The following is a 16,597-nucleotide window of genomic DNA, read 5'->3' on the forward strand; positions in this document are numbered from 1 at the left end:
TGGACCTCCCACCTGTGAGGTGAAGTGGTCCAGCGTCTGTCCCCAGCTCCGGATTGGTAAGGAGGTGTGATGGAAAGAGGCCTGTGGCCAGTGAACCCTGACTTCCAGGTAAAGCTGAGACAAGCAGGTAGAGAGGGAAGCCGGCTTCTAACAGAGACAAAAAGACCAACTGTATTTGGCTAATTCTGTCATTTATTTGGGAAGCATATGATTTGACAGATTTTTCTCTCATGTGGTAACTTATACATTTTGTGTGAAGAAAAAAGGGTCACAGAGGAAGATGGAAGTGGGAGAAAGAAACAGAAGCAGAGCAGCCTGATGGAGGAGAGAAGATTCAGGAAGATGACGAAAGGTCACACTGGAAAACAAAGTTGTTGTGACTTAAGGTAGCCAGACTGGTTCTGGATGTGACCTTATCCTTTGAAAATGAAATTAGTTTAATTTAGATGCTTGGCTACATTCCCAAGAGATGAAGAAAGCCCAGAAACACAGGATCCAGCTTCCCACAACCCTATTCTCCCTCATCCCACTGACCAGGTAAGGGATACAGGAAATTAAGGTGGCTAGCTTGATCTTACATGTCCTCCAAAGGCCCGTGTGTTAAAAGCTTAGTCCTCAGCTTGGTGCTATTTGGAGTGTGGAAACTTTAAGACACAGGGTCTAACAAGAGGACTTGGGTGACTGGAAGTGTGCCCCCCTGAAGGGCATGGTGGGACCCATCCCCTCCTTCCCCCTCTCTCTCACTTCCTGACCATGAGTGAATGGTTTTGTTCTTCCACATACTCCTGCTATGAGGTGCTGCCTCACTACAGGTCCAAAAGCAATGGGCCAATTGGTCATGAACTAAAACTTCTGAAACTGTGAGCTAAAATAAACCTTTTCTTTTTATAAGCTGATTACCTAGGCCTTCGGCTATGGTATCACAAAAGGCCATGGAGGGGGGACTCTCCCCCCTTTTCATGACTTGGGCTCCTGACCTTTTTCCTCTGGGTTAGCAGGCAGGTCCCATGGGGGCCGCAGGGATTGATGTTAGAGACAGACATAAATTGAATTGTCTCCACCAATGTCCTTTCTGCTCTGTGAGCTGACTAGGATCTCTTCACAGAAGCCACAGAGGCAGCGTGGTGTGCAGAGGCCTCTGGGCTAGTCCACTGTCCAGCTACCAACAGACCTTGTGCTTTTCTCTGAGTATCAACTGAGTGATCGCTATAAAAAATCTGACAGTATAAGATTTTTAAATGTAGCTCACCACTTCTGCTTTTTTCTGACTAAGGTTCTGATTCTACATTTCCCGACCACATAAGATAAGCTATATTATTTAATAATCCTGAGCCTCAGTCTTCTGATCTAGAAGAAATGGGATAAGATGCCTACTTCACTGCATTAGTTGAGGATTAAATGAGACAGTGAAGTAGTGTTCAGCATAAAAAGAAATAGCTGCTAACTTGATGATACTTGCATTAATACCAATAACATACTACTAATTTAAAAATTCCAACTATATTTAGGACAGTCCCTTGGAATATGCATTTTTTCCCTTTTATCCTCCCTCTTTCTTTTTAGTGCAGAATTTGTATACAGCATTCTCAGATGAGAATCTAAGTCTTGGGCAGAAAAACCTATTGGGAGGAAGTAGTGCACTTCCCCTGAAGGCAGGCAGGCAAGACGGAAGTGCTCTGGTATGTATGAGCTGGACCCCAGATCTGTCACTGCTTTTTGGCAAAAGGCAAAACCCACTCTGGATGATACATGAGGGGATAAATCTTGCCCCATTCAACCTGTATTTCAGTCCCTGGAAACATGGACTCAATCTGAAGCTCATCTCTGTTCACCATACACATTTCATGGCAGTGAAATTCTCATCACTGCAGTCAAAATGGCCTAGTGAGCACCAGCAGCATTTACCCTATCAAAACAGGGAACGGCAGATGCAGGAGCTGGGCTCCAATAGTGCTCTGTCAGCAGTTTGCCCTGCCGCCCTTCATTCTCACGCTCCACAAAGCAAGGCCATGTTGTCAGTACTGGCCCACCTGCTGCCCGGGAGTGTTGTGATGACAAAACAGAGCAGCTGGCTGGAAGCAGGCCAGTGAACAAAGGTGCTCAGAAACAAGTGGCCTTACCCGGAGCCTGGGGATTGAGCCCTCTCTCTAAAATCAACTGCTTTGGTGGCTTTAGGTAAGTCATTCTTTTGAATCCAGTTTGTTTATGAATAAGGATGCCCAAAAAGATAATCTTCAAAGTTCCCCCACCCCCGAAGTTCTAAAACATAAATAACATCCTAGCAGATGTAGGGAAACCTGAGGTTTCAGCACATCAGTGCAGGACTAAGCAGCTCAGCTTTCCTCACTTCAAGGGGGACTAATTCCCATGTGGATAGAGTTATGTTCTCGCTCAAGAGTAAAGGGGTATCTGACCGTCCCCACTGTGCTTACCAAGCTGCCCTCTCCCTACCCCAAGCCTGCTCCCACAGGGCCCTGCACACAGTGTCCAGGGAGTGGGCCACCAACAAACTCCATTTCTCTTCTCTGAGCCAGTGGGGAAGGGCCCCCAGGTGGTGGTGTGAGGACTTGGCAGGGCCTGGGACTTCCTTACCACCTCATCTTCATCCTCCTCCTCTGGCTGTACTTTGGGCCTTGGAACTTTCAGAGTTGCCCCTTGAAACAGTTCATCCTCTTCATCCCCAGAGACACTAAAGGAAAATCAAATCACAGAAGATGTTGCTGTTCCTGCTCCTGGCCATAGTGCCCACCAGCTATGAAGGTCACGGGCTACAAGGTGAGAATCACTCAGTAACACCTCCTTTCTCCACTTCAGTGTCTCCTCCCATAGCCTGTAGTGGCCTCTCTGTAGCCTTCAGCCCTAGTGGACTCCTAAAGCTAATAAATCAGACCACATCGCTCTTCTGCCTAAATACTTTAATGGTTTCTCACTATATTTCCATAAAATCCAAACTTTTAACAATAACATAAAATTTCAAGTATGGCCCCTATTTAGTTTTCCAACCTCAGTTTAAGACCAATCACCTCTTACTTCCTGTGTCTTCTTTTACTTCCTTGATTATGGCATGTCCCCTCCCACCACAGGGCCTTGGCATATATGACTCTCTTGGCAATCTCTCCTTCCTGCTCTTGATATGGATGGCTCCTTTCCATTTTAAGATCTCAGTTTAAATGTTACCTTCTCAGAATCCTTCCTAACCACTGTATGTAATGTAGAATATGCCCTCTTTATTCTTTCTTATAATCCCTGTTTCTTTCTCTTTTTTTTAGCAGTTACCCTACCTTTATAATATGTAAAAACATATCTCTTGGTCTTTGCCAACCAAACTGTAAGCTTTTGAACTCATGAACCACATCTGCCTTGCCTACACACTATCCTCGTGCCCACCACCAAGCCCTGTACATGCTAAGTGTTGTTGAATAAATACATGAATGAATGAATGAATGAGCAAACTAGTCAATGTCTGAGGAATGAGTTGACGGCCATGGAAAAAACAGACACCACCTCCATTTGTAGCCATTCCCTGACACATTCCTCTGTGCTCAGAGGAACATACCTGGAATGCTGAGAGCCATGGTTGGGTCTGAGGGCTGTTCCTGCAGCTGTAGAGCCTAGTGGCTCCTCAAAGGGATCAGCAGAGCTGGTGACATCCTCATCATCATTGAGCTGTGGAGGCTGGGGCTCTCCTGGGCTTTCAGGCCCTAAGGCTGGTGGGTCCCCCTTTTCTGGGTCTAGAGTCAGTGATGGTCTCCTGGAGGTTTCTTGAGGTGCGCCATCTGGAACTGTCCCAACATGCACCTTTCCTGCTATGTTGTCAGACCTGGCTGTCATTGGGCCAGCAACAGGTGTCTCCTCACACTCAGAGTTCATAGGTACAGGGCCTGGAGGCTTAGGTGGAATCGAAGTTGGGGGTCCCAGAGCTCTGTGAGTTGGGGTACAGGCCGGTTTGGGTGGGAGGAAACCATCTTCGATCTCTGAAAGCACCTCTGTAACGGGCTCCCCTTTCCTTCTCTCTACACTGTCCTCAGGTGTGCGGAGAGCCTGTGGAGGCGATGGGGTGACCTCTTCTACTCCCTGCTCCGACAGCACCACGGTGGCCTCCTGCCCCTCCGTACTCTCGGGTGGGGAACACAGCCCAGACGTGGCTGGGGCTGACCGCTCCTGGGAGGGTCCAAGAGGCCGCTCATCTTCCTCACTGCTGCTGTCTCCCTTCTCTCGCTCCTGCTGGCTCAACAGCTGTAAAGTCACCATCTGTTCAAAACCCGAGGGGAGGAGATGGTCACTAAAAGGAAAATAGCAGGCACTACACATCCTCAGTCCTCATTAACACAGATGTCACCTAGTTCAAATGACTCTGCCTCTCTAAGTCAGAAGGGGCTGGACACATCCATCCAGGCACGATCGCTCCAGGCATCCTCATTCCTAGTCAACAATCTTGACTGAATTTTTAGTCATGATCTCATAGAAGGCAGTTAATCAACAAAAACCCCACTCCAATGGAACAGTCACCAGCAGGACGGCTGTACCTTGATTGTATTCATGATGGTCCCCAGAATGGTCCTGCCATCGTAAGATTCCTCCAGCTCAAACTCACCCCGCAATGACTGGAACACCTGGTTCATAATCTTCTTGACCTGTTTGGAAATCAAACATACGTGCTGCCAAAACCAAGTCATTAAGAGATACATTAGAATCCCAGAGAGGCGTTTTGAAGGCTCAAATGAAGCCATCTTAGAACAATACAGAGGAACACAGCTGGTCGTGAATGGAGACTTTGAGAGCTACAGCCAAGGAGAGGACACTATCAAATAACATACTTTGACAGAAGGACCAGCCATGAGAGTTCCCTACCGAGGGCAGGCAAACTATGGCCTGCCTGAGACTGTTTAAAGAACACTTACTGATACCTCTCTCCCACCCTGAGCCCCACTGAGAAATGCCATGGGCTGCAAATATGAGTGGCTAATGGCTACTGGGCACACTCCCACCCTCTGTTCTTCTGTGATTTGGAGGCACTTCCCATAGCCATCAAAGTGTCAAAAGGACAAGGCCTTTAGAGTTTGCCATCAGGATGGTAAATTCTAAAGAGTTAATTTTTAAATCAGACAAGTAGTGTACCACTAGAGTTAGAAGAAAGCTACCAAAATAACTTGTTGGCCACAAGCTTTCTGAATGCCTGCTATGCACATCTGATTCCTTAATATGACACAGTCTGCTGCTTCTCTGAAATACCAGCTCACCTTCTCTGAGGGGTCAGCAGCAGCTTCAACCCCAGACATCTGGGACTTGTTCTTCTCCTGTTCCTTGATGTGCTGTTCATTTTGCTCTGTGAGGGCTGTGACTTGGGCCTGGAGGGCTAAGCACTGCAAAATGAACAGACTGCAGCTGTGGCCTTGGGCTACCATGTGAAAGTCAGGAAACACAAGTAGAGGTGAACCATCCAAAGCACCATGTCTTCACCTAACATAGGTCTGCTGGGAGCACCCTTGTCCCCTGTCCCCTGCCACCCCACCCCCCATTTACTGATGCAGAGCATTTTATTTCTTTATCACTCATAATTTTCCCAGCAAGGTCACTTGACCTCCTAATCAGGTCAAAGAATATAACGAAAACAGAGAGGAGGTGGTAATAACTCCAGGCATATACACATAAACTCTCAGCATTAGGAACAGCCTATTCACCTATAGGATGGCCTCCAAAATCTCTTGAGTCAAAGGCTTTAGACCAGATACTCAAGGGAAAAAAACTGACCTCCAGATGGGGGACTTTCAGACCATGACCCTATCTCTCTCGTTTTCATGCCTTGCAATCCAAGCTCCATCCCATCTCGGTGCCTTTGCCCAGGATGTCCCGCTTCCTTCTCTGCCTTACCACATCTAATAGTTCTTGGCTCTACTCAAAGGTCTTCTCCTCTGGAAAGCCTGCCAGATCCCCAAGCTCTTCCTCTTCTGGGCCTCATGACACTTAATGCATGTCTTTGTTTCTCTATCTTGACTATGAGAGTCTTGAGGGTAAAATTCTTTGCATGCCCTTTCTCTAACATAGTGGCTATGACACAACTGATACTCAATAAATATTTGCTTTAAAAAAATGAAGGATCAAATAATAATGGGAAACATGTTTTAGAACACTAGTGCTGTTTTTCTTTTTTCATGTCACTAACCTGTCACCTCATATAAGTATGTAAAAAATAACTGTAAAACTGGAGAGTTACCCTCACATGGTTTTGTTTTCTATTAATATCCAAAAGGACTGACAGGACTTAAAAGCCTGCTGGCCTCCAGTTAACTGAGCTGCTTCAGCGCCCTGGCCCAGGGAAAGCAGCTACCTTTTCTTGAAGGCGTGTTAGCTTCTGCTGGTGGGCATCCCTCTGTGCGCACACTTCCTGGTACTGCTGCAGGTGCTCTTCCTTTGCGGAGGCCAACAGATGCTCACACTTTGCTTCCCACTGGGTTTGTAGATCAGCCTGCAGAGACAGCTGCCAAGAAAAAGCAATGACCAAGCCCTGGAGGTCCCCACTGAACCAAGGGAAGTCCATCCTCCATAAAGTTAAAGACTACACCAAATAGACTTCATCAAGAAACAACTGTTTGAAAGACCTTTATTCCTTTTTTTTTTTTGCACTGGTGACTGAATTCAGGGGTGCTATACCAATGAACTATATCCCTAGACCCCCACTCTTTTTTCTTTCTTTTTTTAATTTTGAGGCAGGGTCTTACTAAGTTGCTGAAGGCCTCACTAACTGCTGAGCCTGGACTTGAACTTGTGATCCTTCTACCTCAGCCTCCAGAGTACTAGGATTACAGGCATGTACCACCATGCCCAGTCAAGACTATAATTACTTTTAAAATAAATGTACTTTTTAAATGGAGGAAGGCAGATGTCACTGGTTGTCAGGACTCCAAAAGGTACTCCAACCAGACAAAGGTGTGACTGTCCAGACAGGTCCCTGGGAGGCAGGGCCATAATGCAGTCATTACTTTTCAGGGTTTGGACCCTGAACTTAATAGGTTCAGAAACTCTTTTTTTTTTTTTTTTTTTGCCATTTTCAGACATTATCAAATTGAGGGCACCAATACATTCTAGTTAGAGAGATATGCACATACAGATTTTAAAAATGCAGTGAGAAATGTAAATGTCAAAGGGACTAGAGATCAGCTTGTCCTGCCACTATCCCTGGTTTCCCTTCCTGGTTACCTAAATAAATCCCGTTTTTTTTCAAGGATAATAATGTGCCTGAAGGATGACATCTGGCACTTGAGAACTTTGCATGCTGGGAATTTTTTTGTAGTTTTTTTTTTCATGTTTTAATTACATATTTATATATTAACTAAACGGGAAAGAAGGAAAGAAGCTGAGTTCAGTAGTGCATGCCTGTAACCCCAGAGATTGGGAGGTTGAGGCAAAAGAATGGTAAATTCAAAGTCAGCCTCAGCGAGGCCCTAAGCAACTTACTGAGGCTCTTCTCAAAATAAAAAATTTAAAAAAGAGCTGGAGATGTGGCTCAGTGGTTAAGCGCCCCTGAGTTCAATCCCTGTTAAAAATATAATAATAATAATAATAATAAATAAAATAAAATAAAACAGGAAAGTACAGGGGCTGGGGTTTTATCTCAGTGGTGGAGTACTTGTGTTACATTTATGAGGCGCTGGGTTCAATCATTAGCACCACATAAAAATAAATAAAATAAAGGTATTGTGTCCATCTACAACTAAAAATATTTTTAAAAAAGAAAAAGAACATTCTACATTTAAACCTGGCTTTCTTGCATATATCTGGATTATCTTCAAGGTGAGAATAACAACTGTGAGAAGTTCATCATAGAGAATAGGGAAGAAACTAAGAGCTTTTCTTCGAGTCCTCACACCTTCCTTTTCTTTCCCAGTGCTTCTGCTTCCCACTACCTGCTCTGCAGCTGCTTGGTCTGTGGACACTCTGGCCTTTTTCAAGAGCTGTCGAAGTTTGTCCAGTTCCTCCTGGTGCGACTTGCGAATCTCATCCATCTCCTCCTCGGCCTGGCAGCGCTCTTGAGCTGACTTTTTTTTCCTTTCTGAGAGGTTCTTGGGAAAAAGAAAAACACCATCAGCTCTATCCAGTTAACACAGGATAAGTGGGGATAGGGAAGGTGCTCTTGACCTTGATGAGTCTGAAAATTGTTCATTTTTTAGTTTAGTTTTTCCCCTTAATATTTAACATTCTTAGCTACTGAGAGAAAAATTGTGATGAGAAGGCAAACAAGAGTTTTATCTACCACTCTATCAAGCATTAGGGAATATCCTAACAGTTAGAAACAATGTGTGATCCTGCCACATTGTTTTCTGTATGCATAAAACATACATACTCACTTAAACATACATATTTATGGGTGGCATTTAATTAGGAGCTTATGTTCAATGCTTTCTAAGAAAGTATTGTGGACATTGTGCTACATAGGAATGAAATCTTTCTCATTCTATTTAAACTATTGAGAGTATAGGAAAGCAGACTTCTCACACCTTGCCCATGAGAAAATAAATGTTTATGCTCTTTAGATGGCAATTCAAGGAAAAGTTTTCAAAAATATGCATATCCAGAAATTCCACAAATTTCATTTTATCTTAAAGTTGCAGTAAGTCATGTTCATAAAGACTATAGTAGTGTTTATAACAAGGAAAAGCTGAAAACAGTCAAAAAATCAAAAGAAACAGTTTTTTAAAATGCCTAAACTGAAAAATCATAGAAGAAATTGTAAACATAGGCCAAGATCTTTTCCCTAAAAAGGAAATGGGCCAAAACAAACTTACTAGTGGCTTTACTGGTACCTCGGGAAAAGACTTTTTTCCTTCTATAGTTAGATTGTTCTAGAACACAATATGAGATAGAAATCTTTCCATTTTGTTCAGTGGGCCTAGTAGTTCCCTGATATTACAATTTTAACTAACAAAAGATAAGGAATAAACAAAGTTAAAAGAGAACAAACTGGAAAAATGTTTGTAATATTTTGACTGACAAAGAATTGACACCCTTAATAGGATTTACAAATCAAAGTAATGTTCTAATAGGAAAGATGGTAAAATGAAGGATATTAAAAAGAGAATTAACAGAAGAAATGCAAATAGGTATAAATATATGAAAGCTTTGCTATTAATAAAAATACAGAGCAAACAAGATGGTATATTCCACCTGTGAGGCTAATAAAAGATTAGATAAAGTGGTGTCTGCAGAGTTGGAAGGAATGTGAAGAAATGGGCTCACTCACTTAGGGCTGGAAGAGTTCGCAGCATACTGTTTTCTGATAAAAAATATTTGGATGTGCCACATTCCTACTGATCCCATATTCTAATTCAAGCAATTTATCCTTCAAGAACACCCACGTAAATTCGCAAAGGTAGTTAGTAGTTATACAGTAGGAGGATATGCACAGAAGCTTAAAATAGTGAAAAAACAGAAACATACATTTGCTGATAGTAAATAATCATATACATTGTGGGACAGTCTCACAGTAACTACTATGTGGTAGTTTTACTATGTGTTAGTTTAAATAGAATGAAAAAGATCTCATTCTCATGTAGCACAATGTCCACAATACTTTCTTAGAAAGCATTGAACATAAGCTCTTATTTTAAATGCTACCTATATATGTATGTTTAAGTGAGTATGTATGTTTTATGCATACAGAAAACAATGTGGCAGGATCACACATTGTTTATAGCTGTTACATATAACACATGAGATGAGAAAGGCAAATTTTTTATTTTATACTTTTCTGTATTAATGTACTTGTTCTATTGGATACAAACTATTATAGTTTTTAAAAGGAAAATAAAAACAGATAAATAGTTCATCCTGGCCACCTGGACACAAGAGAGAAACTTGGCTTTTGGAACCTACCTTTTCCAGGGACTCTTTCTCAGCTCGTAAATCAGTCAACTCCTCCTCCAGGGAGGTCACCTTGAGTTCCAGTTGCCTCCGGTTCTGCTTTTCACTTTTGAATTTGGACTGTGCTTGCTCTGAGGTTTCCTGGAGCTCTGGAATGTAAGAGCAGAGATACCTGGCTGCGGACCCTGAGCCACAGTGGGTGATGTGGCATTCCAGTACTTCTTTCGAAGCTGCAGGCTTTGGTCTCCCCATCCCACCACACAAGCAGCCTCCTCTAACACCTCAGCATTACCACACTTACCTGTGATATGAATTATCAAGCCACCAATCCACATTCACCTGGAGCGAGATATATCTACCTCTATCTCTCTCTCTCCCTCTCCCCCCCCCCCCTCTCTCTCTCTCTCTCTCTCTCTCTATATATATATATATATATATATAAAATATATATATATAAATATATTCTCTCTATATATATTATCTCACCTTCTACAGATGTAGAATGGAAAAGAAATGTTCTAGTCAGGGACGACCTTCAAAACTGATCAGTCCTATAATTCCATTTCTGTCACCATCTTACCACACTGGACAGATGTTTGTTTAATATCTGTTCAAGCTGCTTCTCATTGCCTAGGTAAAAAAGTCTGAACTTTCCCGGTAGGACACTCCACCAAAAGTTTGCTTTTAAAACATCCCTTCTCAAGTAAGGCTTTTGGATATTTTTTAAGTTTATTACACCAAAATTTCTCTCTTTGAAAAACTTCTGAGACTCTACAGCTCCTGGGGAAATGGTCAAAGGGCAAGCACCACAAAAACAGAAATGAGATATTTGTATGATATTCAAATCTCAGATTGTCTAACATATTTGCTTTACTGGGCCCTGGTGATGCTCTAAAATGGAAGGGATGTATCTTCAAGGTATCGCTTTGCCAACTGACACCGGTGCTTTCTATCTTTTAGGCAGTGTTCTGTGCTTCCATCCAACTCTGCTGTGGTTCCAGCTACCTGTTGCCTGGCAGTCCCATCTGTGCATTCCACACTGCTTTCTATACACCAAGGTAGATGTGTCAATGTGCTGGTCTTCACAAATCTATCCGATCACCATGTCCTGTGCACTACTTTTGTGCCAGGCACTGAACTAACGCTTTCTTGAGGAAAGAACTTTACAAAAATGAACAAAACACCATCTTTGCCCTCTAGGGGCTTGCATTCTGGATGGGAGAACAGACATATAAGTGGTACTTATCAAAAGCTAACTATGAAAATGGTTATAATAATGCATTAAGAGTTAAAAGATTTTAAAGGAAAATATTCCAAAAGAGGCAGAAGAGAAGAGGACTGGAGGCAAATACTGATGGTGGGCAAGCCAGGCCCAGAGAACAGCATGAATAAAGAGCAAGATGGAATGAGCTGAAAATAGCCAGCATGCTGGGGTATACGGTAGGACAAGGATGAACTGGGCAAGATAACGGAAGACGAGCCACACAGAGGGTCGTTAAATGTCAGGCTGAAGAGTTGCAACCCTCCTCTAGGAAGGAGGAACTAAAACAGGAAGCACATCTTTCTTAAATGTCCACTGAGTCATGAATTTAAAAGACACATTAATTCTTCTCGGCATATGAGCACCAGTATAAGCACCAAAGTTGTTGAAGCAACACTTCCTCAAACAAAGGGGAACAGTGACAACTGATCAATTCCAAATTAATAGAGTCGGATTGACTCTATTAATTTATTAATCTATTCTGTTGTCCTTTATGTAAAATAATCATGTAGGTCATATACTTTACCTCGATTATGGACTCAGTCCTTCGCAAATCTCCTAAGCATTATGTTAACAGGACTGAGAGGAAGGAAAGAGTTCCATTTCTTAAGTTTAAGTGGCAAATAGTGCCAGCATCCCCGGCCAAGAACATACCTGAGAGCTCTGCCTGCAGTTTGGCAAGCTGGCCCCGAAGTAGACCGGCCTCCTTTGAGCTTTCTGCCAGCTGCATCTGCAGCTCTGTTTCCTTCTTTTGATGTGTAGTCATTTTCAGCTGCAGGTGAGAGACCTGTGCAGTGGCTGCTGCTAACTCTTCTGTCACCTTGGCCTGAACAGTAACAAAGGATGATGTCACTTAAAACGCAGGTGTTTTTTGTCTCCTTAAGAAATGACTAACCTCACGGGACTAGGCTGATTAAGCTGTAGAAAGGAAGGGAGCTAAGGCTACCCTCAACCTGCTTTATGCCCAAATCAAGACTTAAAAATGTGCAGTCTCTGACTCAATTCTCTTACAGAAATTTGCTCTTAAAAAATATCACCAAGGCAGGGCATGGTGGCACAGGACTGTAATCCCAGTGTCTTGAGAGGCTAAGGCAGGAGGACTGCGAGTTCAAAGCCAGCCTCAGCAATATAGTGAGGCCCTAAGCACCTCGGCGAGACCCTGTCTCTAAATACACTACAAAAAAGGGCTGGGGATGTGGCTTGGTAGTTAAACACCCCTGAGTTCAATCCTTGGTATCAAAAAAAAAAAAAAAATTACAAAAATTTTGCTCTAAAGCTGTTCAATGCAACATTGTTTAAAGTTGTAAAGGAATGGAAATCTAACATAAATTGCTGAAAACAAACTTGATTAAGCAAATTATGATATATCCATTCTGTATGAGGCTATTAAAAATGGTGTTTGAAAAGAATACTTGACGGCATGGAATACAGTTACAATCTACTGTTAAATGAAAAAGTAGATTCTCAAATAGTATGTTAGATATAATTCTGTTTTTATAAAATGAACACTTACTTATTCATGTGAAGAACAGTGCCAGAATAAAATGTTTTTCAGTTAATCTAGATAAAATGATGGGTGTTTTATATTTTCTTCTTATTTATCAGATGATATATTTTATAAATGAGTCTCTTGAAAAGATATTTCATTAGTAATTCTTTTGAAAATTTAATGTTTCTGCTGATCAAAATTTTAAAAGATATAAAAAGTAAACAACAAGAAGTCTTCCTATCCCTATTCACTTCTGTTTTGCTATGCAAGGGTAAAATATAAAAATTTATTTTGCATCTTTCCCCTTTGTGTAAAGTAACTCTTTTTACAAAAACTAATATGATTCTTTCCTCCTTTTTTCATACAAAAGAGAGGGCAAACTACATATATTCTCTACTAGTACATATAGATCTTTCTCCTTTGTCTTTTTTTTTTTTTAAATTTAAGTTGTCAATAGACCTTTATTTTATTTATTTATTTATGTGCAGCTCAAACCCAGTGCCTCACACATGCTAGGAAAGTACTCCACCACTGAGCCACAAACCCAGCCCTCATTTTTCTTTTTTTAAAAAAATATCTGTATGGTATTCTATCATGTGAATATACTGTAGTTTATTCACTACTGCAGGACACTTGGTTGTTTCCAGTCTTTTCCCATTACACAAGATACCAATGAATAATCCTGGACACATGTCATTTCATTTGGGTACAGGAGTGCCTTTAGGGGATTCCCAGATGCAGAACTGCTAGATCATAGAATAAATACTGTTATAATTTTGTACAATATCATCAGTTTCCCTTCATGAGCCACTCTACATGCTTACCCGTCTCACCAAACCTTGTCAAAAATTTGAATTTCTACAAATCTGAAAGATGAAAAATGGTGTTCATGCTATTATCTAACTTTTCTAGGATGAACATGCATTTTCTTAGAAAGAAAAGGATATTTTTAAAATCTAAATTGAATACCTTCAAAAGCATTCAACTTTTGAGTCTACAATTCCTCCTAGGAACACTTTAACTTCCCTGACTTCTTCAAGTATTTTAAATGGGGCTCTATATTAATTAGCCAAACATGGACCAAGCCTATAAAGAATCTAAATACTCTTGAGCAACATGTGATGAAATGGAAATGACCATCCTGGAAAACTCTCTAATGCTATTCTGAATATTAAGGTTGATGATAACAATGATGATGAAATGGAAATGACCATCCTGGAAAACTCTCTAATGCTATTCTGAATATTAAGGTTGATGATAACAATGATGATAAAAAGGAAGGTCAATAAAAAAGAAACAGCCAACAAAGGACAGATACCACATCACTTCACCTGAACTGATGTGTTCTTACTACATACAGGGTACATCAGATGGCATGAAAGGCGGTGAGTGGTTGATCTTGGGCAACCAGTCTTGATTTCTGTACATCTATGCATTTCTGCACATGTTTTCTATTGGACCATCTCTCTCATAATATTATATTGCTACCACTATTACTACTCCTATGTTACTACACTTTATACACATTTTTGCAGTTGTCTACTTTCTTACTATCATTTGTGCCTTCTTTCGGTGTTCACTGTGCCCACCTGTTTTAAAAGTGCTTATTCCTTGACTTATCCCAAAATCTTTACCAGCTTTCTAGCTCCCATTTAAAATCTGACATTCTGACTTTCCTAAAGGCAAGGGAAATAAAACAAAACTGTACATGAAATTTTAAAAGGCTATGAATGAGCATTTCAGAGCACATAAAACCTTTAGAGTAAGCTCAAGATACTTAATTTTGCTTTTTGGAAGCCATGTAAAACTCAACCTGTAAAACTCAGCCATGAAGAAAAATGACATTATGACATTTGCTGGTAAATGGATGGAACTGAGACAATGCTAAGTGAAATAGGCCAGTCCCAAAAAGTTGAAGGTCAAATGTAGAAAGAAGCTAATCCAAAATGGGAAGGAGGAGAGATTAAAAAGATAAAAAAATAAGAAATAAAAAGGAAAAAAAAGGGGGGGGGAGGAATTTCATCAAAACAGAGGAAAGACCAGTAGAGTAGATGAGGAGGGAAGAAGAGATGGGAAAAGGGAAGAGCAGTGGAATGATGACTGAACTTTAGTGTGTGCATGGATGTGGCAGGGTGGGTCCAGCATCGGGTGTATCCACAGGACACTAATTAAAAACAAAAAAAGTAAACTGTAAATGGATTCAAGAAATGGATTCAAAAGGGATTGGTGGAGTGGAGGGAGGACTGAATCAGAGCAGGTTGGGTTCCATGCTTTGGTGATTATGTCAAGATGGATCCTGGTATTGTACCATAACTACAAAGAATTTTTTTTTATAGGAGAAGGAAAAAAAACCCACAGATGACAATGGCATCTAGAACTCCCAGATGTAAGAGTTGTTTTCATTTGCAGCATGTACAATTAAGTTTCACTTGCTGGCCCATGAAAACTGAAGAGACACAGAGTCCAGAGGCTTTGCATCTATTCATGGCTCAAAGAGTTCACTAATATCAGAGCAAGTATCACTCTCACAAGACCTTGCCGCAGCTAGGACCCGTGGGAGGGACAAATTTCAGAAAAGAGGCCATGGAATGGATAGTTGCTGTCTTGCCAAAGGACAAGCAGAGTGGAAGGTCATGCAAATACTTTTTTTCTCTCAGGTCTTTAGCTAGAAAAGCCTACTAGAAACAAAAAAATTAATACTTTCACCCAAAAACATATGCAAATTCACAAAGAGAACTATAATATATTAATAATGGTTATGTTTGAGTGGAAGGATTATGAGTGATTCACCTTTTATATTTGCTTATCTATATTTCCTAAGTTTTCTGGAATAAACAGATGCAACTTTTATTATTAGACAAAAAGTATATGCAGATACCTGCGTATGTATTGTGTGTGTGTGTGTGTGTGTGTGTGTGTGTTGTGTGTATTTACATATTATGGTTTGAGTATCAGGCATTCCCAAAAGTTCCTGTGTTAAGGCAAGATTAGATCATGAGACCTGTGACCTAACCAGTCCATCCCAGTTTGAATGGACTAACTGGGTTATAACTACAGGCAGGTGGGGCATGGCTGAAGGAGGTGGGTCATTGGGGGAATGTCCTGGAAGGGTGCATCTTCCTTGCAGCCTCTCCCCTGGCCTCCCCACTTCCCCTTGCTTCCTAGCTGCCATGATTGGAACAGCTCTCCTCTGCCACACTCTCTGCCATGACATTCTGCCTCACTTGGGGCCGGAGAGATGGAGTTGGCCAACCATGGACTGAACCTCTGAAACCATGAGCCAAAACAAACTTCTCTTCTTCTAAGTTGTTCTTGCCAGGTATTTTGGTTGCAGAAACAAAAAGCTGACTAACACATTGTATATATAATTACACTTTTAAAAATGTCAGGAGAAGCAATATCAAGTGAGAAAGGAAAACAACAGACACCTACGCAGTGGATGGGATGGCTCCCTGATTCCCACCCTGGACCAAATTCTGCTGCTGGTGTGGAGAGCTGGGAAAGAGAAATGACAGCAAGAACCAAGAGCTGAGAAAAACAGTAGAAAAGCATTCAAGTTAGAAGAGGAAAACAGTCCTGGAGAGAGAGGGCAATCTGGCATAGGAAAAACGACATAACTGACTGGGAGGGAGATCCTGAACAAATCTTACCCTCTCTGGGCCTCAGTTTGTCCCCTTGTAACTAAGATGAATTAACTAGAAGACCTGCAATAGGTCTTCTGGTTTTAACCATTATTCCATGTTTTACGTGAACTCTACTATAGAGAAAAATAATGTATTTATTCATTGATCACTTAACCATATCTTTTGAGCTGTGTTTGAAGGTAGAGAACTGCATCCAGGGGTGAAAGGAAATTGATTATCTCTGTTTAAGAGGAGAGATTGCTGGGTGACTCAATTAAAAGAAAAAAAAAAACGGGTGAATCAAGACTTTGATTCAGTTTCACTGAAATAATAGTGACCATGAGAAGCCTGTGGTACCTGAAACCC

At 41.4% G+C, this 16,597-nt stretch overlaps 1 protein-coding gene across 5 annotated transcripts in view; it reads right to left on the minus strand.

Moving 5' to 3' along the window:
- The window catches only part of Fkbp15 (FKBP prolyl isomerase family member 15), a 59,983-nt gene that overhangs the window by 3,262 nt on the left and 40,124 nt on the right, over positions 1–16,597 (minus strand). For 2 of the 5 annotated variants that reach the window (XM_026393297.2, XM_026393292.2), the window contains 9 exons: positions 16,041–16,103; positions 11,774–11,945; positions 9,871–10,007; positions 7,905–8,060; positions 6,329–6,478; positions 5,241–5,363; positions 4,527–4,634; positions 3,557–4,251; positions 2,593–2,689 (listed from right to left, as the gene is read on the minus strand). In XM_026393297.2, the coding sequence (XP_026249082.2) occupies positions 2,593–2,689; positions 3,557–4,251; positions 4,527–4,634; positions 5,241–5,363; positions 6,329–6,478; positions 7,905–8,060; positions 9,871–10,007; positions 11,774–11,945; positions 16,041–16,103 (1,701 nt within the window). Of the gene's footprint in view, position 1; positions 359–2,592; positions 2,690–3,556; positions 4,252–4,526; positions 4,635–5,240; positions 5,364–6,328; positions 6,479–7,904; positions 8,061–9,870; positions 10,008–11,773; positions 11,946–16,040; positions 16,104–16,597 lie in introns of those variants that run through there. The other 3 variants (XM_026393296.2, XM_026393295.2, XM_026393294.2) reach the window with 2 other exon arrangements.

Source organism: Urocitellus parryii, chromosome 4 (genome assembly GCF_045843805.1).
Source record: "Urocitellus parryii isolate mUroPar1 chromosome 4, mUroPar1.hap1, whole genome shotgun sequence".
Classification (NCBI taxonomy): Eukaryota; Metazoa; Chordata; class Mammalia; order Rodentia; family Sciuridae; genus Urocitellus; species Urocitellus parryii.